The 25,524-nt window shown below is 42.4% G+C and overlaps 1 protein-coding gene across 1 annotated transcript in view; it reads right to left on the bottom strand.

Moving 5' to 3' along the window:
- KIAA1958 (KIAA1958 ortholog) overlaps window positions 1-25,524 on the bottom strand; it is an 88,885-nt gene that overhangs the window by 48,676 nt on the left and 14,685 nt on the right. Inside the window, 2 exon segments of the mRNA XM_042447675.1 lie at window positions 920-2,108; window positions 7,044-7,143. Coding sequence (XP_042303609.1) covers window positions 920-2,084 — 1,165 coding nt within the window. The 5' untranslated portion in view covers window positions 2,085-2,108; window positions 7,044-7,143.

Genomic DNA, 25,524 nt, shown 5'->3' with positions numbered 1-25,524 from the left:
GGAAGAATGGTATCACATAGGAAGGAGATACCACAGGAGGAGAAAAGAACAACAACATTTAAGTAGTATATTCCTGATTCAGATTAGGCCCTACCTAGTCCAACGTTGATCCCACACAATGGACAACCAGATGCCTATGCAAAAGCCACTTCACTTTGTTCCACAGCAACTATAATGTAGAGACATTCCTAGCATGACTTGTAACCACTGGAAGTTGTAGCTAGTGTGGATCAGGACCACTGATAGCCTAGCCTTTAGAAATTCATTTAATCCCCCTTTAAGGCCATCAACATTTGTGACAGCCTGAAATGTTCCTCCGCTATCTCTCCTGATTTTCCCACTCCTCGGGACCCCCAATTTCTAGTATTATGAGAGAGGGAGGAAAACATCTCCTTACCCACTTTCTCCACACCATGCATAATTTCATACAGCATGTCCCTTTATTTGCCTTGGGTTTCCAAGCTAAATATCCTTAAATATTGTAACTTTTCCTCATAGGTGAGTTGCTTCAGCCTCTTGACCATTTCAGTTGCCCTTTGGTGTATCTTTTCCAATTCTGCAATATTCTTTTTGAGGTACTGTAACCAGAACTGAACATCAGGTTCCAAGTGTGGTTGGACTATAGATGTTTATTTTTTGTATCATGGCAAATTCTAATGTAAACAAACACTCTAGCTGGGTTCTTAATGAATTTCCTTTGCATTCACCATCCTGCCTCCAAATCACATTGATTCTTTCCAGATAGCTTAATACTTTATTGCACACTTATTTTTGAGGGTGATCTACACCCACACCCTCACTAGCAACCTGTCAGTATTTCTATGCATTGTATTAAAACATGGACCTTCAGAACATCCACTGAATTGTTTAAAACTTACAAAGCAAACATATTGTGAGAAGCATTCCAAGTGTTGGATACCTGGTACTGTCTGTGCCATTGGCTCAGTGGGCATGATGGGAGCCATGCTTGGCTGCTGCTGGCTGGAGCTAACCTCTGGCTCTATGCTAACAGAAGGTGACAATGCTACATCGCTGGGAACTTGATTTGGCACAGGCTGGGGGAACTCTTCTGAAACTGCTTGCTCTTCTTGCCCAGGGAGCTGCAAGGCTGATAAGGGAATGCTTATTGGTTTGCCAGCATTGGAAGTGCTAGCAGGCATCTGCAGGGCTACTTGAGGGTTCACTGTGGTAGTGTTCCCGGACCCTCTGCTGGGAGAAGCCAGAGTTACTTTGGGTAGCTTCTGAGTAGCTGGCCTTGACATGACTGGTGAAGAAGCAGAGACACTTTGCAAATCAGGTTCAGCACTGAGTGATGGTGATGCATGAGGAGTGGGCTTAGAGGCTACAGGATAGGGGGCTACAGGGTGAACTTTGGGTTTTGACATCTGTGTCAGAGATAATGCTGGCCCATCAATGCCACCAGTAATTTCTGCATTAGCCACAATGTAATAATCCTCAGGGAGTTCTTGCTTGATTTTTTTGACCAGCACTTCATTGTTGTTTCCACCAATGACCTGGGAGCGAGAGCTTGGATGAAATGAGGAAGAGGGACCTGGGCCTGGCCTTTTTCGGGAATTTGTTTGAGATCTTTGAGGGTGAGTTTCAAAATCACTGTCTTCATCTGTCACCGAGGACTCACAAACCATGTCAAAAAGAGTTGCTTCATCTTCATATTCCTCGACGGCTTCATCCGGTTCAGAAGGTTCGCTGCAATAGGAGAAATCGCAGGAGTCTCTGGTTCTGTTACAATCCAGCTTTGCTTTTCCTGGCCTCCCAGAATACCGTTCCACTGGGCTAGTCTGTGTGTCTGAGGGAACACCTATAATACTGGGGCTGTCTGAGTTGAAGCTCCTGCTGTCTTGGAAACAAACTCTTTCTTGAGATCCGGCCCTACAAGTTGCTGTTAGTGGCCAATGGTAGGCATGGCCTGCGCTGCAACCCCACATGGCTGTCAGATTGCCATGGGAGCCCTCTGAGAGAAGGTGCTTCAGATTTGGAATGAGGCTGCAGATGGTGCCATGACTGTGAGCCCAACTGACCAGTTTGGAAAGATTTTCAGAAGAGGTGTGAAGGCAGTCCTCCATGGTACAGACTCAGTGCCTTTGTTCCTAGAGGAGAGAGAAGAAAGGTTCATAATGGAGTCAACATTTGCAAAACAGAAACTGAAGTTTTAGATTAACAAGGTAATTGCAGGCCCACCAACATTTCATAGGTGAAAGCCAGGACAGGTGCAGTCAAGATGGCAAAAAAAGTTATTAATGAGGAAGAACATACAAGCTAGGAGAGGCTGCAACATTTCACTTTGGCTGAGTCTACAAGGAATACATTTAGGTTATGTGTATGATATTGTCATTTGAAGGTATAATTTTAATTTTGCTAGTTGTTTATGTCGCAACTATTAGCATTACATTCAGTAGTATATGGGAATTATGATTTAAGAGTAACATTAGTGCAAAAAAGCAGTATTACGTATTCTGTATAGTGTGAAATGGGAGGAAGTCAATAGGGGAGTGACACCATGAGTTACCGTACCAGGTGACACCAACCCTAGGGATGCCATTGGTATTGGGCTCCTTTAGTTGTAAGTAAAACAAAGTAAGGATTAGTTCTGAAGTGTGGTATAGTGGTTTGAGCACTGGACTACAACCCTGGAGACCAGGATTTGAATCCCTGCTCAAACACAAAAACTCACTGGGACCTTGAGCAAGTCACACTCTCTCACCCTCAGAGGATGTCAATGGCACCCCCCCCCCGCCCCCCAGGAAACCTGCCAAGAAAACCCTATGACTTGGAGGCAAACAACACAACAAAAACAATAACAACAGTACTTCAAGAACCCAATCGAAGCCCAGCTTTCATAAGAGCATAGGAAGCTCCCTGACAGATCTAGGCCAGGGGTGGGAATCATGTATCCCTCCATCTGACTGCAAGTCTCAGCAACTCTAGCCAACATAGTCAACACTAGGAGATTATTTCCATTCTTGAGCTAACCAAACACTAATCTAGACCAACATTCTGCTCTCACAGTGGTGCATTAGATGCTCTTGGGAACCGTACCCTCCTGCTTGTTGTTTGGCATGAAGAGGCATACTTCTACAGACAGAAACCCCATAGGTGGAGACTATGTGTGGCTTTGCACCCTATGCTCTTCACAAATTCCTCTGCAATATGCAGCACTTCTCTTTCTCTTTCTCTTTCTCTCTCTCTCTCACTCTCTGTACCCACCTCATCTATCTTAATGAGAACATATTAGAGAGTTGCTCCATTCTGTTTAGTTCTTTTCTTTAAAAAGCAAAACATGTTCATCCAAAACACTCAGCTTGAAACTTCTCCCTTATTCCATTTGCCAAGCCTCCTGACTGCATTTTATTTAATGTGCTTCTCTCTTTGGAGAATTCATTACTTTTCCAGCTCCATTTTATTTATTAGTTCATACAGACAGTAGGAACTGTTTGAAAATTAGCTTTTCCCATATTTATACCCAACACAGCCATAACTGCAGGTGACGGGGAGAGGGATTAAAAATTGTTTTTAAGTTATGTACTTCAACAGTGCTATGGCACTCTCTGAACAGGAGATTAATCCTGGTCCTCTTATCAGGAGAGAGTACTATAACAATGCAGCATCACCAGCAGGTGATCTAATAAACAGTGAACAATTTTTCTTCCCTGCTTACAGTGCTTTAATGAAGGAATTTGTTTTTCATTTGCTTAAGTCCCAGCACAGCAGTGCCACATTCCATCTAGTCAACTACCATCATTCTACAACATTTGGCAAGTTCTTTGCAATGTGGGGGGAGTTGTTTTGCCAAGTATTGGCTAGGCTTCTGCTGCTGCTACTGGCAGTTTAAAAGGTGCTAAACAGACCGCAAGCAGTTTGGCTAGTTCAAGGCCATCGCAGAGGAAAGAAAATACTTCTTTTCCATGACAAAGAATTGGCAGCTTAGCACTGGACCCCAAATAGACACAAATGTAGATGCTTTGTAAATTCTCTACTAGGTTTGCCATTCACCCCACCCCACAGTCTTATCCTTCCTTCCTATAAAAATATCATAGTCAAATAAATGACTTAGTGAAGGACTGAAAAATAAAAGTAAACTGAATCCTCTTGTCTCATATGTCTCAGTATTATCAGTCATAGAATCACAGTTGGAAGAGACCTCAAGGGCCATCCAGTCCAAGCCACTGCCATGCAGGAATACACAGTCAAAGGACCTCTGACAGATGGCCATCCAGCCTCTGTTTAAAAACCTCCAAAGAAGGAGACTCCATCACCCTCTGAGGGAGTGTGTTTAGCCTCCAGGTCCTGTTCCACTGTCAAACAGCTCTTACTGTCAGGAAGCTCTTCCCAATGTTAAGGTGGAATCTCTTTTCACATTGCTTTGTGTCCTATTCTCTGGAACAGCAGAAAACAAGCTTGCTCCATCTTCAATATAACATCCCTTCAAATATTTAAACAGGGCTATCATGTTACCTCTTAACCTTCTCTTCTCCAGGATAAACATACCCAGCTCCCTAAGAAGCTCTTCATATGGCATGGTTTCCAGAACTTTCACCATTTTAGTCGCCCTCCTTCGGACACACTCCAGCTGCTCCACATCCTTTTTGAATTGTGGTGCCCAGAACTGGATGCACTATTCCAGGTGAGGCCTGACCAAAGCAGTCAATCAGTCAGAGCAAAGAAATGTTACTGTTTTCAACTACAGTTCCCGGAATCCTCAGCCAGCACAGTCATGCAAGATGGGGGATTCTGGGACCTACTGGGGGAAAGTACTTTTTCCAAGCTCTGGCATCAACTGATGGATGATCTATTGCCATGCCAAGGTCACATAGCTTGTGGCACTGCAACAGTTTAGCAAGCCAGTGTGCCATACTATATAATGGGTTGGGCAACTGATATGAGTCTCAGGGACAATTTTGTATCCTGGGAACCTGGAGGTTCACTAGGAGGTGTGGGGAGTGTGGACCGCACCAGGTGACATCTCAGAGGAGTCTCACTCAGTGTAGCAATGGGAAGAGGGTGCCTTTTGGGTCTGGTGGCCTTTTCTTTTTGGCCAGTCTGAGAAGTCTGGAGGTGTCAAAAAGAGCTTTATGGGGCTACATTTTGCTTAGCCTTGCTATATAATGGCCATCCTAAACCCGTGTCACTTTGATGAAAGAACTGACTCATCCTAACAAGGGTGAAACTGATAGACCACATTGTAAGAAAACTATCAAAGACAGGAAAGGTGTGTCCCCCAGATGAACTTGGATACCATGTCCCATCAGTCTCAGACACCATGATTAGTGAACAGTTATGGTGGGTGCTGTAACTCAAGAACACTTGCTTCACCATATCTGGTACAGAGTCCAAAATAAGAAAAATCATGCAAGTTTGTTTGTATTATTGAGGTCACAGAATTCAGGTTTTGTTTTTTGTTTTTTCAGAACAGATTTTTCAAAGCGCCAAATACTCAGAGTGGCCTATTGTCCTATATTTTTAAATATTTGCATCTTCTCCTAATTTGAAAAAAAACTTCAAACAAAACATATTGTCATTTTAAGTCAAGTGAGAACTGTTAATTAGGTGTTGTTGCTTGTCTGATTAGCCATAGCTTAGGCTCATCAACACATGAGCCTAGAAAAGATGGTCATTTATTGAGGAAATGCACACTCAAATAATTAACTAAAGGTTGCTAAGGGAGACTGCTAGGATGCTAGAAAGAAAACTTATCATGTACATGTCTCCTTTATCATGAGCATGTAATGAATTACATATTACCTGTTCAATACAGATGCTGATGGGAGAAAATGGATTTCAGATGCTATTTACATTTCTTATGAGCAGATGAAATAGACGATGCAAGGAGAAATGGATTGACAACATATGACCAGAAGATACAGGGGCCCAGAAACTACCCTAAATCACACACACACCATGTCTGTGTGTATGTGATCCAAATCACCTGTCGACTTATCACAACCCCATGAATTTCATAGGCAAATAATAATAATAATAATAAATTGTATTTATATACCACTTTTCCAAAAAGATCAATACCCAGAGGTGATTCTGAAATAGCATCTACAGTACATTGGTGGTTTTCCATTCAAGTACTAACCAGAGCTTTGCTTCCAAGATCAGATGGGACCTGGTGTCTTTAGGGTATTTAGGTCACGCGCACACATGTATCCATTTTACATTGGCAGGATATCTAGGGCTTAACCTTCAGGGTCTGGACTTTGAACCTAGCCTTCGAACTGGATGGTATCCTGTCTTCACAACACAGCATCATCACAGCCCCAATTTGAGTGCAGATTGTCTGCGCAATGGAAAGCTAGTTTTGCCCCGAATTTGCCCCAACCTTGCCTTAAAACAGATTTAAAAGATTTATCTTCAGAGTGATGCTGGGAAGCTATCTACACACACGTTCTGCTATGTCACGTGGCAGCAGCACTGCTGGCACAAGTTGCTTTGCCTGAGGTTACAACAAGGAGTCCAGTCATGTGATCAACACTGGACCCCTTTTTCTGACCTCAGAGAGAGCTATTTGAAGCAGTGGTGCCAGGTGACACAATGGGACGCATGTGTAGATAGCAGCCCAGTATCACTCCAGGGTGCAGATACAATAGAGGGAATCCAGTATAGCTTCGGGGCCAGAATATTCCAGGAGCAGCCAGATTATTCTGGCCAGTGTAAATGTGCACATAGTCACAACCTGGTTCAGACTACAAATGCCATAATTTTCTGGCCATGCTGGCTAGAGTGTGGTCTTCTGGGAGGTGAAATCTAAAAAAAACTATTTTTTTCCAAATTTTGATTATATTATCTCTCAACTTGTAGAAAAGTGAAGAAAGTAAATATAAGACAGCCTCCTTTCCCATACTCCTGTGATACAATTGCTACTTCAGTATCTTAGTTGCCCATTCTCCTGGCCTTGGATCATATAGAACAAAGGCAGGTGTAATTGCTAGGCAGAGAAGAATTTATAGAATTGTAAAAGATAAAAATCCATTCATCGCTACTGGTCTGCAGATGGAAACATGCAGAAGAAACAGACTTACCAGAGCACACCCAGGAAGTCTAACACAGGCTGGACAACTGAACCTGGATCTCTTCAGGTATAAACCAGAGCCTTAACCACAAAACCATCCATTTATCTATCTATAGTGGAAAGCAGAGAAGAAACAAGCCTTGTAAGAAACTGTTAGTCCAGTGTAAAAATTATTAATATGTAATCAGGTTTAATGTTTCCACCTGAATCGTGTTCCTCACACTGGCTGAAAATAAAGCTCTTTCCCTCACCCATCCCCACCCATCTTTGCTGTAAAAGGGATCCTATATGTTGTTGTGTGCCTTCAAGTGGTTTCCAACTTAGGGCGACCCTAAGGCGATTCTATCATGAGGTTTTCTTGGCAAGACTTATTCAGAGGCGGTTTGCTATTGCTATCCTTTGAGGCTGAGACGAGCATGTGGCTTGCCCAAGGTCACCAAGTGGGTTTCATGGCCAAGCTGGGAATCAAACCCTGGTCTCCAGAGTCATAGTCCAGCACTCAAACTACAGTACTATACTATGCTGGATCCCTAAGTGTGAGAAAAAACAGAATTTGTCCTTCAGATAGATAAAAAAAAATGGACTTTCAACCCATCTGTTAATACACGGCTCAGTAAAACAAAGCCTCATCTTGTTCGCAAAGTAAGAAACATGAGTTATTTCAGACGGCTCATTGAAATGTCAGTGCATAAAGTAAGCTCTCTGAAGATGCCAGCCACAGATGCTGGTGAAACATCAGGAATTAACTCTTCTAGAACATGGCCACATAGCCTGAAAAACTGACAAGAAACTATCCGCAGTCCTTGTATACATGAGCAGGAAATCTTCTACCATGGGCCTGACAGTTGGGAGTAGGGTTACCATATCCCGGCGGGGGCGGGACTTTCACGCTTTTGGACCGTTGTGCACGGTCCCGCCACGGTCCCGCCTTTGTCCCGGGCGCCCCCCCGGGTTTTGTGAGGGCGCCGCCGCCGCGGCGCCTTTACCTTGCTTGCTCTCCCTTGTCCGCCGCCGCCGCTACCGCCAAGCAAGCCGCCAGAGCCCCGCGCAAAGAAGCCCAAGCCAGGGCCGCCGCCGCCGCTGCGCAAGCCCGCAGAGCTCGGCCGCGTGGGCAAAGAGGCCCAAGCCACGGCCACCGCCGACCCGCCGCCGCCGCGCAAGTTGCCAGAGCCCCGTGCGAGCACGCGGGCAAAGAGGCCCAAGCCAGGGCCGCCGCCGACCCGCCGCCGCGGCCGCGCAAGCCCCTAGAGCTCCGCGCGGCCGCGCGGGCAAAGAGGCCCAAGCCAGGGCCACCGCCGCCCCGCAACCCTCCACAGCTCTGCGCGAGCAAGGAGGGGCAAGCGAGGGCCGCTGCCGCCGCCGCGCAAGCCCCCAGAGCGCGCAGAGCTCACTTGGAGGCTGGAGCTCCGTTCTGGCAGGGGGGGGCTTTTCCAGGTCTCTGCCCCCATTGGCTGCCCAGCTCATAGAGGAGGAGCTCTCCTCTGTTTGCTCCCCGGCCGGCGAGGAACTGAGGTGCTCCAGGCAAGTGGTGATTATTATTATTATTATTATTAGCACCCAAAACCTAGCTCTGTGACGTCAGTTTGCAAAAGGGCCTTCCATGATTATTGTTATTATTATTATTATTATTATTATTAGTCAAAGACCTAGCTGTGTGAGTCTAGACAGGGCTGCCCAGCAGATGGTCAGGCCTGGTTGTGGCCCAGGGGACTGGTCACCCTGCAAGAAGTGTATTGGGGAGAAATCTGTGTGTGTGGATTATGGTTGTTTATATAACTTGATGGCTGTGGTGTGTCTGTGTTGTTGCATGCTTTCCAGTTGTTCAGGACTCATATCACACTCTCTCAGCCTCACAGAAATGGGGATTCAAAAATGGGTTTTTTCTTGGCAAGATTTCTCTTTGCCATCTTTCTGTGAGGCTGAGACAGTGTGACATGCCCAAGGTCACCCTCTGGATTTCATAGCTGAGTTTGCATTCAAACCCTGATCTCCAGAGTCATGCAACTGCAATATGTAAGAGGTTATGTTAATAATAGCCATGTTAAATGATAAACCATGTTAAGTGTTAAACCCAAAGGGTCTGGTTATGGAAGCAACTGCAATATGTAAGAGGCTATGTTAATAATAGCCATGTTAAGTGTTAAACCCAAAGGGTCTGGTTATGCAATAAGCCTCTGAAGAGGCCATGTTAAATAAAGCCATGTGAAATGCCCAAATGTGTGTCGTGTGTTTTGGAATGGAGGGGGGGAGGTTTGGCCAGAAAGGGAAGTACATTTCTGCCATCTATCTAGGAATATTGCCAAAATGTCCTCCATTTTGCTCATGTCTAAAAAACATGCATTTATATTAACATAGGCCAAACAAGAAAGGAGGAGGAATAGCACTATATGTCAGAGATATTTACACCAGTGAAGAGATCCAGGACATCAATCATGGAAGCCAGGTGGAGAACATCTGGGTAAAAATTAAAGGGGAGGGAAACAACAAGGATGTTACGGTGGGAGTCTACTACAGACCCCCAAGTCAGACTGAGGAATTGGATGATATCTTTCTAGAACAGATGACCACACAGTCAGAAAAGAGAGATGTAGTAGTGATGGGCGACTTCAACTATCCTGATATTTGCTGGAAGTCAAACTCAGCAAAATCCTCAAGGCCTAGCAAATTCCTCACTTGCCTGGAAGACAATTTCATGGTCCAAAAGGTGGAAGAAGGTGGAAGAGGCAACAAGGGGGTCAGCTATTTTAGATCTGATCCTAACCAACAAGGATGACTTGGTTAATGGGGTGCAAGTGGTGGGATCATTAGGTGGAAGTGACCATGTTTTCCTGGAGTTTGTAATACAGTGGAAAGGAGAAGCCAGGCATAGTCAGACACGCATCCTAGACTTTAGGAGAGCGGATTTCAGTAAACTTAGAGAAGTATTGAGGGCAATTCCATGGTCAGAAATACTAAAAGATAAAGGAGTTCAGGACGGATGGGACTTTCTCAAAAGGGAGATACTGAAGGCACAATTTCAAACAGTTCCAGTGAGAAAGAAAAACGGGAGGTGTCTCAAGAAACCAGGATGGATGACTAAGGAACTTTCAACCGAGCTAAGTTTGAAACGGAACATGTATAAGAAATGGAAAAAGGGAGAAATCACAAAAAAGGAATTCAAAGAAATAGCAGGCATGTGTAGGGGTAAAGTCAGAAAAGCTAAAGCGCAGCATGAGCTCAGGCTTGCTAGAGAGGTTAAAAACAATAAAAAGGGATTTTTTGGATATGTCCGCAGCAAAAGGAAGAAGAAGGAAACGGTAGGGCCACTGCGTGGAGAAGATGGCAAAATGCTAACAGAAGACAGAGAAAAGGCAGAATTACTAAACACCTTCTTTGCCTCAGTCTTCTCAGAAAAGGCAAAGGGTGCTCAACCTGAGGATAATGGAGCAGAGGACAGGATAGGGGCATTTCAGTACAGAATAAGTAAAGAGATAGTAGAGGAACACCTTATTAATCTAAATGAATATAAGTCTCCGGGACCAGATGAACTCCATCCAAGGGTATTAAAAGAACTGGCAAATGTAATATCGGAGCCATTGGCAATAATCTTTGAAAACTCCTGGAAAACAGGAGAGATCCCAGCAGACTGGCGGAGGGCAAACGTTGTCCCCATCTTCAAAAAGGGGAAAAAAGAGGATCCCAACAATTATCGTCCAGTTAGTCTAACATCAATACCAGGAAAGATTCTGGAGCAGATCATTAAACAGAGAGTCTGTGAACATCTAGAAGGCAATGCCATAATCACAAAAAGTCAACATGGGTTTCAGAGAAACAAGTCATGCCAGACAAACCTAATCTCTTTCTTTGATAAAATTACCAGCTTGGTAGATGAAGGGAATGCTGTGGATATAGTATATCTTGATTTCAGTAAGGCCTTTGACAAAGTTCCCCATGACATTCTTGCAAACAAGCTTGTAAAATGTGGGCTAGACAAAGGAACTGTTACATGGATCTGTAATTGGTTGACCGGCCGAACCCAAAGGGTGCTCAACAATGGCTCCTTTTCATCCTGGAGAGAAGTGACCAGTGGGGTCCCACAGGGCTCTGTCCTGGGCCCAGTGCTATTCAACATCTTTATCAATGACCTGGATGACAGAATTGGGAGCATACTTATCAAATTTGCAGATGATACTAAATTAGGGGGAATAGCTAATACCCCAGAGGACGGGATCAAGATTCAAAATGACCTGAATAGACTAGAAAGCTGGGCCAAAGCTAACAAAATGAAATTCAACACGGAGAAATGTAAGGTATTGCACTTAGGGCGGAAAAATAAAATGCACAGATATAGGATGGGTGACACCTGGCTGAATGAAACTACGTGTGAAAGGGATCTAGGAGTCCAAGTAGACTACAAGTTGAACATGAGTGAACAGTGTGATGCGGCAGCTAAAAAGGCCAATGCTATTTTAGGCTGCATCAATAGAAGTATAGTGTCTAGATCAAGAGAAGTAATAGTGCCAATGTATTCTGCTCTGGTCAGGCCCCACCTAGAATATTGTGTCCAGTTCTGGGCACCACAATTCAGAAAGGACATTGAGAAACTGGAGCGTGTCCAAAGGAGGGCGACAAAAATGGTGAAGGGTCTGGAAACCATGCCCTATGAGAAACGACTTAGGGAGCTGGGGATGTTTAGCCTGGAGAAAAGAAGGTTAAGAGGTGATATGATAGCCCTGTTTAAATATTTGAAAGGATGTCATATTGAAGAGGGAGCAAGCTTGTTTTCTGCTGCTCCAGAGAACAGGACCCGGAACAATGGATGCAAGCTGCAGGAAAAGAGATTCCATCTGAACATTAGGAGGAACTTCCTGACAGTAAGGGCTGTTCGACAGTGGAATGCACTCCCTCGGAGGGTGATAGAGTCTCCTTCCTTGGAGGTCTTTAAACAGAGGCTGGATGGCCATCTGTCAGGGATGCTTTGATTTGGATTTCCTGCATGGCAGGGGGTTGGACTGGATGGCCCTAGTGGTCTCTTCCAACTCTATGATTCTATGATTTTTTTAAAAACAGCAATTTTTTCGCGTGTCCTCCATTTTTCAAAAAAGTGTCCTCCATTTGAAAAATATTGTCCTACTTTGTCCTACATTTGTCCCAGTTTGGAGGTTGTGACTTATGGCAACCCTAGTTGGGAGGCACTCTTGTACCTCTGGTTGCTTTCACTGAAATTGGAATTCCACTTTATATACTTGATAAACCATTTATATAGGTTTCTTGGCAATAATCTTGATCTGTTGTTGTTGTTTTTCCTGACTATGCACCTGCTCTTCTTGGGGATTCAAAAAAGGCCTCTCCTGGCCCTAAATTGTCCCAGGGGTCCCACAAAATGTGGCAGAAATGTACCCCATTCCCTCACTCTAATAGACATTTTGGAGTATTTGGGGGCAAACTTGTTTTAAAAGAATGTGTGTAAAAACTGTTTTTTTACACACACACACACACACACACACACACACACACAGCCAAGGACCCCAAAAGGACTCTAAATGTGGTGTAAATGCCCTCCAAACCCCCAAGAGTTCTTTTAGGGGCATTTTGGAACAAAAAGATTGTTTTTGAGCTCCGGTGGGCACAAAAACAGCCTTGAAACTTTTCATTAGCCAACATGACTCCTGAGCAGCTTAGGAATACCAGCAATAAGATATCCTTCCATCAAGTTTTACAAACTAAAGGAAATGCAGGCATGAAAAACAGGGAACATGAAGAGGAAGAAAGCAAGTTCATTCCCCTGTTCCTGAAGATCTTAAACAATGCCTCCTGAGATGGAAATGTATCAGTATTGGAAGAAGAGAAAGAAGCTGCCCCAAAAATAATTTATTTGTCCAGTACAACTGTATAGCACCGAAAGTAAAAATTTCTTACAATAAGCAAATGTAATAACAATTACAAAACATGAAACAATTACAAAACATAATATGAAAGCCCCCATGACAACCAATCTTAGAAGACACCGTGTCTGGTAGTATCAAGAGCTGCAAAGAATTCAAGGAGGATCAACAAGCTTGCATTTCACATGACTTTCTCTATCTTCAAAGGTTATCCCCCATGACAACCAAAGAAGTATTTCTCCCCAAACCAGGCAAAGCACCCATCTGAAACAGAGGGAGTTTATCACATGGGAGAGAAGCACCAAAGTCCCGTGGATAAACAGGGCTTAGACCTGGGAATATCCCACAGGAGTGGGACTGTTTTCAGACAATGTCACACAACTTGGGCATTAAGGTAACATTAACGCATGCAGAAAGCCACAAAATCATGTCGCTTTTAAACTTCTGAAAAATCCCTAAATTAAAAAGCAGCATAATTTTGCACTTTCTGCACAGGTTAATGCCGGGTTAATGTCAAAATCACTCAACATGTCTGAAAACAATTCCACTCTTGCGGGATATTCCCAGGATTTAAACTCCATTTATTCATGGGATTTGGGCACTTTGCCTCCTGTGTGATAAACTCCGTTGATAGCAAGGTTCACCCCAAGAGTTTGACAACAACCACTGATCAAGATCTCAACTACCAGGGATTTGTACTCGGTTACTAGCCCCAAATTCTATTCCTTAGATAAGAAATAGGTAACTGACAGATTACAAGGTGATGTGGCCCCTACTGCCCTTAACAAATTATAAACATATTGTATAGTTCTCATCTGGATAAGCCTTGACAAAAAAAAAAAACCACAACCCCATGATAGTTTCATCTTAGGGTTGCTATAAATCAGAAATGACATGAAGGCACACAACAAGAAAATTTGGACTCTTAATAGCACTAGAAACGTATAATCAAAACTGTCTGCTACGACGAGGTCTTGCACTGGTCACAAAAGGACTGACATATTTGAAGAAGACTGGATGATCTTTATTGACTATTTTAATCAACACTCCCACTGGTTCCAACCTCCAACTTCACAGATGGATTTCTGGACAGATACACTACAATTTGACAAGCCGAACTCTCTAGCTCTTGCTGAGAACTAATTTTCTGATTCTGCTGCAGAATAACTATTCATCAGATACATACCCTTGGCCCTTGTAGTTAATTGCTGTTGTTGTTGTTGTCGTTGTCATTGTTCTACAGACTTCATGTATTTTATTGTAAAAACTCAATAAAAATTTAATTAGAAAAAAAATTGTCCAGTTTTGTTATGTTATTCATAACAAAATATAAAAATAATTTGGTAATAACTCACAGTATTCCACACTTTGATGTTACTGCTCTTTTGAATTTTCTGTGTAATGCTGAAGCAGTGCTTGATCGCATGTGCTCCATAACTGCGAACTGCTGTACAGCACAAATTTTAACATGTATCTTGATCACTCCTGAGACAGTTGTAAAAAGCACAACTCTGGCCCCTGCACCTGTATCTGGAGGGTAGAATAATCTCAGAGATTACAGGTGTTGGATTTACTTGGAAAACCCAGTTCAGTTAAAATAAAGCCGAAGTGATAGTTTCAAAAGCAAATTTCTGCCAAAATGAGGTTTGATCCAACATAGAATTTTGAGGATCCAAATCAGGGCTATCTCTGCAACTGGACAAATTCACAACCCTGTTCTCACTTCCCAGGTGCAACTGTTTCTCTCAACAGGAATGTGTACTTTATAGGGACAGGCAGTACCTATCTATGTTCACGAGCTCAGAACAGTATACATTCCCTCTCACTTTCTGTCCTTAATAGCTCTTGACAGCTATTGGGGTATAGCTAGACTGAAATTACATTATACTGTAATGTGAATTCATGTATTTTTAAGATGGTCCTTTTAGTTAAATGTGCATGGCATCTGCATGTGGGCACATATGTATGTAGTTGTGTGTGTGTGTGTATAACATCAAAAAAAGAGGGAAAGGAACTTATTTTGCCCAAGGAGACAGATTTCCTAGACCTGATCATGATCAGATTAGGAAATTGTCTGTCTTTTCTCATTGTTATCTACCTTCAGTCAATACAGTACAGAAGCCTGCAAACTCTGGCCCCATTTCCACTGGGCATATAAAGTGACGTATTTCGCTGCGATTCTGACTCGGATCTTTTTTCCGAGTCGTATTCAAATCTGGTCCCTCGTTCCCATTACGAAAGGGTGCAAACGGACTCGGGGTTTTTTGACCCATGCTCTCATTCCATTGAACTTTTCTCCGTTGTAATTTGAAGCGGACTTTTTTGCTCCCCATTCCCATTGCCCTTCCGGAACCTTTTTTTAAACAGCTGTGAATCAAGCACCTAGACACTTGATGTCACAGTGACCTCAGTTGCTTCGATGCATTTTGGCACAGGCTATTTTTGTTCCCTGTTCCCATTTGCATCTTTCAAACCCGTTTTTCTGTTTTTTTGTTTTTTTAAACAGTCAATCAATCGCTTAGGCACTTTTCCCCTCTGGAAAAGGGAGAAGAAGCCTCCATCCCTCCAAGTCCCTTTGCCTCCCAAACTGTCCTGTGTCTTCCCAGAGCAACTCTGGGAAAAGGAGAAGGAGCCTCTATTCCCCCCAAGTCCCTTTGCCTCCCCCATTGCTCCCTGGACTGATTGGGGGCGATCGAGCAGGCATGTAAAAAAAAGACAAAATAATAGTTTAAAATTGTGTTCAATGGGTCTCCTCACACGTCGATCTGTGCATGTGGAGCAGGAGGGAGCTTGCAGGGGCGTAATGTGTTTACCGCGTTTGGAGGTCAATGTTGCAATTTGCTATGTTTGGACACCCAACAGAGTGCCTAGGCGATCGAAAGCTTAATTTAAAAAAAAATACATTTGTCTACACATGCGATCGCCTTACCCTGCTTCCCACTCCACCGGGGAAAAAGGCAATGCGAATGGGAGAAAATGGCACCGGTAATGCAGGAAAGAGAACAAAGAGGGTGACACCCCCAGGCACCCCCAGGCCAGCCCCTTGAGCACTGCTCCTCCCATCCTCAAGTTCCCGAATCAGACACCCTTGTCGTTCCCATTCATTTGCCCCGAATCAGACTCGGGAGGTGCACTTCTGAGTAACACTTTTATAATGGTGCTGCATATTTATCACAGATCCCCTAGGAGAAAGGCTGGACTTGTGGGTTTTTTTTTAATTAATAATATTTTAGTGTTAAATTGTATCCCAGAGAACCAATTTACAATGAACAAATACACTAAAGCAACAGGATTACTGTCTGCCTTTGTGGGGAAACTTAAAATAGCATCCATTCTGCTTCTGCTATACAGAGTATCTGGTTGCATGCAGATGGTGGTGATATTGGGTGTCTGCTGGACATGTACATCAGATACAATAAATAATACATACCTAATGTTTAAAAAAATCCATTTCATTCTGTAACAGCTTACTTGAGACCGCACTGCATGTATTAGCCTATCACAAACTCATCTGTCCAAACCCATAGCTGAAGGGTGAATTAAATTACCTTAGCAATAATGCAATTACATGTGATGACTGTTTATCTGCTGCTGCTGCCTTTTCACTTTCCTCTCCTAAATGTCTGGGAAATGTAAAAAGCAATAGAGTATGTCACCTACTCAAATACTTTCCAGTAACCTGCTGTAATGGGTCAAACTATGTGAAAATGAATGTTGTTTTTATTTGCAGATCCCCTGAAAACCCTGTCCAAAGACACAAAGCAACTGTTTTGTTGGTACCATATAACACAACATGATTTCTGCTGCTCAGATAGCCTATGAAATTCTACCGTACAATTATGAGCGTGGAGGAAATGGCACTGTTGCATTAGCTTTCAGAATTTACTATGCATTATCACAGCTTGAGTGGGTAATTAAGGATAGAATAGAGCAACACTTGAATGTTACATGACAAGGCAATACCCACCTGGTTTCTGTAACAGAAACTTGCGTGTTACGTTAATGATCACTCAAAACAATTCCAAACTGTAACTTAAAGATCTTGGCATGAAACTTGCCATATCTATCGATCTATCTATCTATACAGCATAACAACATAGCCACCAATATTTCACAGACGAAAACTTGGATGCCTGTGGCGAAGCAACTTCACAGTGTGGTCAAGAGGGCAAATGAATTAATGGGGGAACACACACAAGCTGGGAGAGGCTGCAGCAGTTTGCTTTTGCTTGAGCCTACTGGGCGGTGCAAGACTCCACCCATGCCACTCCTCTTTCCCTCTTGAGTTGAGAGCAAACTACTTGCATTTTGAACTCGGTTTGAACCAACTGAAATTTATTGAGGTTGAAGGGGGAACGTGGAAGAAAAGGAAGGAACTGGGACATTCTAAAAGCAGCTGGAAGAAGTGGGATGGCAAAAGATTAATCAGGACTGTCCCTGCCAAATTGGGACAGCTGGAGGGTATGTAACAAATATACCATACGGCTATAAGAAAGGTCATGCAGTACTGAGGTCTTTCTAGTCCAATAACCTATTTCCCACAGTCACCAGAGATACCTTTCAGAAGCCCACAAGAAGGACATGAGGGCAACAGTCCCTTTTCTAGCTTCCTTTCCCCAGCAACTGATATTCATCTGATATGTTGGAGGGAGCGTACAGTCCATCAGTGGCTGGCAGTCACTGGAAATAAATAAATAGCCCTGTTAACTTTCTTCTTGTTGTTCTTGTATGCCTTCAAGTCATTTCCAACTTATGGCAACTCTAAGGCAAACCTATCACAGGGTTTTCTTGGCAAATTTTGTTGAGAGGCTGCCATAATTGTCCACTATTACCAGGGAGAAAATGTAGGACAAATTCGAGACCAAACTGTAGGACAACTGCAGGACAAAACTCAGCCCAAAATGTAGGACATTTAAGGTCCTCCATTTTTCTTAAATGACCTACATTTTGGGCTTAGTTTTGTCCTGCAGTTGTCCTACAGTTTGGTCTCGAATTTGTTCCACATTTTGTCCTTGGCAATAGTGGACAATTATGGTAACCCTATGAGAGGGGGTTCACTATTGCCTTCCTCTGAGGCTGAGAGAGTGTGACTTGCCCAAGGACACCGAGTGCCTGGTCTCCAGAGTTGTATTCCAATACTCCATCCACTACAACATGTTGGCTCTCAACTATCTCCATACTGTACCTAATTTTATAAACCTCTACGAATGTTCTCCTTCGTACTCATCTTTTTTTTTCTTTCAAAATTAAAAAGCCCCAAATATGGTAACCTTTTCTTGTAGGGGAATGAGCTTTAAAGAACTGGTTCAGTTGTCTTTCAAAACTATCTTCAGTGTTAAACCACATGATACATTACAAATGTACAGTACTGTGCAGTTTAAAAACCCCTTTGCTTACTCTAAAGTAAACTTGCATTGCCCCAATCTGGATCAGTCCACATGTGATTCCTCTACAGAAGGGCTTTCACTGCTGTTTCTGCATGCACACACAGACAAATGAGAAAAAAGGAAAATCACCAAAAAGGGGAGGATTGCCACAATTCTTTCAAGAAGGTGCAGACTTCCCGTACACACATCTTGTTTGACTCTGGAAAGAAGGGATTTTATTTCCGGTGGTGCAGCATTCACAGAGGAACCTTGAACGTGTCCATTCCTACTCCAGTAAACAACTGTTGTTGTGTTCCTTCAGGTTGTTTCCGATATATGGCGACCCTAAGGCAAACCTCTTAAGGGGTTTTCTTGAGAAGATTTGTTCAGAGGTTTGCTATTGCCTTCCCCTGATGCAAAGGATATGCGACTTGCCCAGGGTGGGTTTCATGGCCGAGCAGGGAATTGAATTCTGGTTTCCAGAGTCATAGTTTAACATAGTTCTACGATATCTATATGCTGGTTTTTTTATATAAATTGGTGGCCATCACCACATCCTTTGGAAGGGAATTTTTCCCCTTCCCTTCCTTCCTTTTCTCTGTCTCTGATCCTCTTCTTCCTCCTTCTTGCCCCTCAGCTCTTGCTTATACAGTACTCATCTTCTCCTTTGTTCCCCCTTCTCTCATCTCTTGTTCCATGGTTTCCCTTTCCCACTACTCCTGAGTAAATATCTTCTCCTCCTCCCTAGTTCCTCTCCCCATCCACAACTTCTGGCTAAATGTCCTCTCCCAATACACCCTAGTTGCATTTCATTTCTCCCTCCCTCCTTCCTTACTATCCCTTCCTCTCTCTTGTTCCCTTCTTCTTTCTCCCTCTCTCTGTATGTCCAATTAAACTCAAAAGGGTTTGCTCTTTGAATAGGCATGTATAAGCAAAATTCCCCTGTTGCATTATTGTCACCATTGCCATATGGTATTTGGGGGATGAGGGTGGGTTCCACAATCTGTCGGTTTAAAAAATGTGGCTTGTGAGAGGAACCTTGGTTACTGGGAGCAATCCATTAAGAGAAGAGTTTGACAATTGTCTTTTTGCTTTGAAATATTTCTTTGGTTGGGCTACACCTCCTATACGTTGTTAAAAGCTACAGCTGAAAACATGTTAAAAACAAGGATGGTGTTCAAAGCAGAGTATGGAAATTGTTCTTTGCTTGAACTACAGCTTCCAAGTGATCTTAAAAGCAGTCTTTTAAAGGTATCTATAAAAAAAACCACGATGGGAAACATTTGTGGAGGAAGGTTCATGTTTACTGCAGAGCTTGGAAAATGTACTTTCCAACCACTTTTTTATTTCAATCACATGTTCTGAACAAAGGTTCATTAAGCGGTTGATACGTAATGTATCATGTTTATTAAATGACCACAGTCCACCCCTGCAATATTATTAGGAGCTGCTACTCGTTACATCACCAGAGGCCATGCCTGGTTTTGGTCCTGAAATCTTGGGACGTGGGATGATGATGATGATGATGATGATGATGATGATGATGATGATGATGATTGTATTCTTATATATATCCCTCCTTTCTCCCACTATAGGCACTCAAGCCAGCTAACAACATGTTTAAAACAATACAAATTAAAAACAATACGAAACATTGAAAAGTACACTATAAATTTAAGATTTTAAAAATGATTAAACAATTCGGAATTTAAAAACGTTAAACATTAAAAATATTAAAATGTAATAAAAGACTATATACAAACCCTAAAATCCAAGTCATACATTTAAAAGCCCAACCCGCATCCGTTTGTAAAAGTGACAGTACAAAAATGTTTTTGACCTACCGCAGGAAGGAGAGCAAGGACAGGGCCATTCTGGCTTCTCTAGGGAGGGAGTTCCAAAGTCTGGGAGCAACCACCAAGAAGGTCAATTTCCTTGTTCCCATCAAATGAGCTTGAGAGAATAGCTGGACACAAAGAAGAACTTCTCCAGAGCTCTAACAGGTTCATAAAGGGGACCTGACAACTCAACTGCAACTAGTTGCTGCACTCGATACACACACACACTGCCACTCATTCATAGGACACAAGGAGGTGCCTTGTGCACATTCTGGCTCTGGCAGCATCTACACTGCAGAATTGATGCAGTTTGGCACCACTTGAACTGCTATAGCTCAATGCTATGGAATTCTGGAATTTGTAGATAGCCTTTTCTGTCAGAGAGTTCTGGTGCCACAACCAACTACAAATTCCAAGATTCCAAGAGCAGCCCATCTCAGTGTAAGAGGGATGTTTGTCTCCCAGTTTAAAGTGGAACAACACCATGCATCCATAACACCACCTGTCTACCTCCTCCCATCACATGAAGACTATCACCTTTCAGAGGCAGGAAGTTCAAATAGTTAGATCCCATTCATGGAAGAACAAGCAATTATCCCTGACTTTTTAAGCAACTAATCTGTTTAATAAAGGATGATCACCTATCTTTATACTATTGTCTAAAGTTGCTGTATTGCCTCCGCTGCACTTTAAAGCAAAGCAGATTTTAACTATTCTTCAGAAACTGTACATATGCAGAGAACAAGATGGATATATTAAAGCAGGTGCAGCTTGCTTAAAAGGGCTCAATTAAAGTGCAACATGTTTCTTGTAAATGAAGGCCCTGTTGAATAACAACCTCCCATGCAAATGGTCTGTTTCTGTATTAGAGCAACACTCCACTGCTGTCATGCATAGCTGGTTTAGAAAACACACGCTTGGCATAATGAAGCATTTTTCATGCCAAAAGGAAATATAAAAAATAACATTCCACTTTGTACATTCTCCTATGCCAGGCAGCTCCTTTTTTTATTGCACCCAGAAGGTAGCCAACCCTAATTTTCTGCAAACTGGCATATTAGAATGCTATATGACACTTTGGGGTGACTTGTTTAACAAAGACACTGTTTGGAAGAATAATTGGGTGAGGAGGGGAACTGCAAACATATTTACAGCAGGAGGAAACACAGCATTGCTGGCAGCGCGGTACACTGGGTGGGATTTAATGAGCTCAGAATCAGAAGAATATATATATTCCGCTGAAACGGCAAAAGATATCTGTACCATGCTGGACTGAGAAAAAGCAGCAAACTGCCATTCAGAACCCACACTAGATTCCAAATCAATACTGCTTCTTGAGAGCATATGGGCAAATATTTTCCCATCAACTTTACCTTATAGTGGCAATATAATAATATCTTGCCAAATGAAACATCTGTCATCCGGTTTTATTCAGGATAAGGCTAGTGATCTGGCAAGTATTCTTGAAACCTGACCAAATAATGCTGGAAGACTGCATTTGGCCGACACGATTGCATTCAGTTAAGAACTAGTCCAGGGTACCCACAATGTGTGTACTATCCCTTTTATCTGTTTTGTTGTTGTTAACCACCCTCAAGTCGATCTCAACCCATGGCTACCCTGTGGATAAGACATCTGCAAGACCCCGTCCTCCACAGTTCTGCTGTAAACTCATACCTCAGTAGAGTCCATCCATCTAGCATGCAGCCTTCCTCCTCTGTCTGATATTGTGTTAAACACCAGGCAGACAGGTGTGTGCAAAAGTATTAGAAACCAGGGGCAAGTTAGAAATTCCACTAGTTTAATTACTGTTTATAGGACAGTTGAATTATTGATTGCTGCTGAATTCAAGGTATTCTTGAAACAGATGCTTGTTGCTTTTGGGGACTTCAGTATTCAGGATGCCTATCTAGATGTAAGGCCAACCTAGCAAATTACAGCTCAGCTCACAAAGCAGGTCATGTTTTACTCTTACACTGATCTGAAAACAGATGACCTCAGAAACAAGAAGACAAGATCCCATATGACGATAGCAGAGACTACATGTCCATCAGCATTCTTACATAAGGCACTGGAGCAGGGACGTAGCCAAGAGGGGGTTCTTGGGGTCCGGACCCCCCCTTCCATTAGAAAAATGAACGGTGTGTGCTGCTGCGCTGCCGCACCCAAGCCCCATTATAATGGTGGCACTTAGTCTGGACGCCCCCCCTTCCTAAAATCCTAGCTACGTCCCTGACTGGAGGCTGCTCCCTCTGCCCATCTCCTTCCCCCAGTGTATAACAGCAGACATAGGCTGCCAGGTGCTATGCCATCCTGCCAGACAATGGTCAGCTACAGATGGGTCTAGCCTAATTCCAGCGAAGGAGACAGAAAGGAACCACCTCCTCTTTCAATATGAGGCAGCTCATTCCCTAGCCCCCTACTTTCATGATCTCTTTTTCTTTCCCACACCATAATCTTTAGCTAAAAGTCTTCCCATCCCTTCCATTCATCGTGTGATGATTTGCCAATAATAATTAAAACAAGGCACTTATTACTTTTTGTGTTTTGCATTTTAGAAATCAAAATTCAAATAAGGTATTTGTCTGGGTAAGATTGTTATTGTGTACCTTCCAGTGATTTTTGACTTATGGTAACTGTTAGGCAAAATTATCATAGGGTTTTTCTTAGCAAAGTTTGCTCAGAGAGGGCAAAAAATATTTGTCATCGTCTTCCTCTGTGGATGAGAGAGTGTGACTTATCCAGGTCTATCCAGGTCCAATAGTCAAATCACTCCACCACACTAATTCCCCTGGGTGAGATACAGGGATATTAAATGTGCATGTCTGAATTCTGCTTCTGGATGCATATCGTGCCGAAACAAAATAAGGTAAAGAGCCAACCCAAACAGTTTCTTAGGAGAAAAAAACAGAAATAAGTAATATAATGCAATTAAGCAAAGCTTGCTCATCTAAGAAATGAGAATCCTTCCATGAATTTATAGGAATCTTGCCAGACAACTAAATCTCACAGCAGGGCAGATCAAAGAATTAATAAGCCTGGTTCCTTGAAGGAGTAGGTGCCACATAATAGTGAAGGAGCCTATCATATAAAGAAAGCATCTCACAGGCAGTAAGTGACATGGAAAATGTAAAGCTCCACCAAATCATCTGTTTTGGGAAACAAGATTCCCAAGTTGGAGTTGGCTAAGAAAAGGATAAACATATATCTGTGATAGTTATAAAAACTATACTGGCTATTTGCCATAATATATTAATTGATTGGTTATAAAAGCTGCCGGACTGCACCAGTTAGGGGCCAGTTTACATCATTAAACTGTTGAAATCCCTAGAATGGGAAATAACACTTTGAATTAATCATACTCTGATTAAAATGCCAATTTACAGATGGCATTGTAAATACGCTTGAAACAGTGATTGTAGCAATGCTGAAGTAATGCAATGCAACTGAAAATAATGAAATACTGAAATGTACATAAATACTGTGTCTGTATGAGTCATAAATGTGAAATGTGAAGTGTACACATTTATATATTGAAAACATATCCCAGGTTAGCTATGTTGGCCATTTAGTAAAGTACTGTACCATAACATCTAAAATCCACAAAACAGTGATGCAATAAAGGTATCACTGTTAAATGGGTTTTGCATTTATATATGTATTGTGTAAGATTATGTTCCTTATAACTCTAACATACTGTTAGTATTTGATACCGTAAGAATGAAAATTGTTTCTCCTAACATACTGTTAGTAATTGATACCGTAAGAATGAAAATTGTTTCTCCTAATGGTGCTACTCCGTGATGGTGCCTGGCATGTTTCAAAGAAAGAAAGAAAGAAAGAAAGAAAGAAGTGTAGTGCATGGGCATAAATTTATGCTGGTGGTCCCTGGCACACCGGGGGGGGGGGGGGATTGCTGGTTACTCAGAGAAATAGCCTAAGAAGCAGTGCTCCATGAGATGAAATGTGCCAAATTATATAAAGTATATGATAAGGAATACCCCTAGATTGGACTTATCTATGTGACTTGATAACCCTCCACAAGGAATGTATAAACTACTTGTTTTACATAACTAATATATGGGAAATTATAAAGGCACAAAGTTCAAACCTTAAGATGTTGTTAAGAGATGCTGATCATAAACTGCCTACTAGACAATACTGTTGTTTGCAACCTTAGGAGCCAGCTAACCAAAAGAGTGAACTCTTCAGAAACATGAGCTAGGTACAGATTGACAGGCACAAAGCAAAGAGCCTTCGATCTTCCTCTTGCTCCCTCCTCGCTTTTCCTAGTTGCACTTACCTTCTCCTTCTCTCCCTGATCCCTCTCATACTCTTTTGTCTTCTCCTCCCATCCCAAATCCATCTGGCTACATTTGTTTTCACCCTCCATCTCCCCCAGGCTCTTTTTCCTTGTGCCCTCACTTCTCCAAACAACATTTCTCATCTTCCTTCATCTTCCCAACTCCTCATCTCTTCAGCTCTTTCTTCTTTGAGCTTTCCCTAAGGAAAACCTATAAACCACATTTTAAATTTTGTTACGCTCAACTGGACTTGCTTCTCAATAAACATACACTGATAAAAATTGCCTTGTTGGTATATAATCATCTCCTCCTTCCCTTTCCCCAAAATATTTGTTCATTATTAGTAGCATAATGACAAGGGCATCAATAATTATGATGATGATTTGGGGACCAAAGGAGAAGTCTGCATCGTAATTGTTGTTGACATTGTTGTTGTTATTGTTTTAAAAAATGGGGAAAATGAATATGGCCAGATGAGGGCCACTGATTAATGGGAGCAGCCTATTAAAAGCTTAGTTCAGTAAACTTTCAAAAGTTTCTTTAGTGAATTACAACTGTGTTAAAATAAGTGGTTTCGAAAGTGCTAATAACATAGGTATGGAAAGTTTGGCATTTGTTTTATTCAAAGTTAATCCCATAAAACTTTGGTTGAACTACAAGAAACGTGTGTTCTTAAAAGTGGTGCTTGCAAAAACATTGACATCAGAGCTGAGAAAAAGGCTGCTTTTTTCTGTTCAGTGCTGAGCTTGGAAAACTTAATTTCTAGACAGACAGTTGATGTTTGGCACAGAGTTGGTGTCTGAAGTGAGAGGATGATAAGTCCTGATACAGAAATCACCTTGCCAGAATATCTGAACATGAGGTATTGGCTAAAGAAAAAAGCAAGTCATGCTAAGAAGCAACATTCAATCACACAAAAGAACGCCATACCTGAAGGTTTCAGGCAAATACCTGACCAGAGAACACCTATTTTCCCAAAACAGAGAGCTACAGAATATATGAGACATTACCTTTTATTAGCTCTACTACCTGTCAAAAGATGTAGAGTTTTGAGTTTCAATGATTTCTTAATCAGGCAGCAGGGGATCCAGAACACAATAAGATCAGCTTAGCTTTCTT

This window comes from Sceloporus undulatus, chromosome 2 (genome assembly GCF_019175285.1).
Source record: "Sceloporus undulatus isolate JIND9_A2432 ecotype Alabama chromosome 2, SceUnd_v1.1, whole genome shotgun sequence".
Lineage (NCBI taxonomy): Eukaryota > Metazoa > Chordata > Lepidosauria > Squamata > Phrynosomatidae > Sceloporus > Sceloporus undulatus.
The sequence above is the reverse complement of the archived record's forward strand: the minus strand, read 5'-3'. Positions and strand labels throughout refer to the sequence as shown.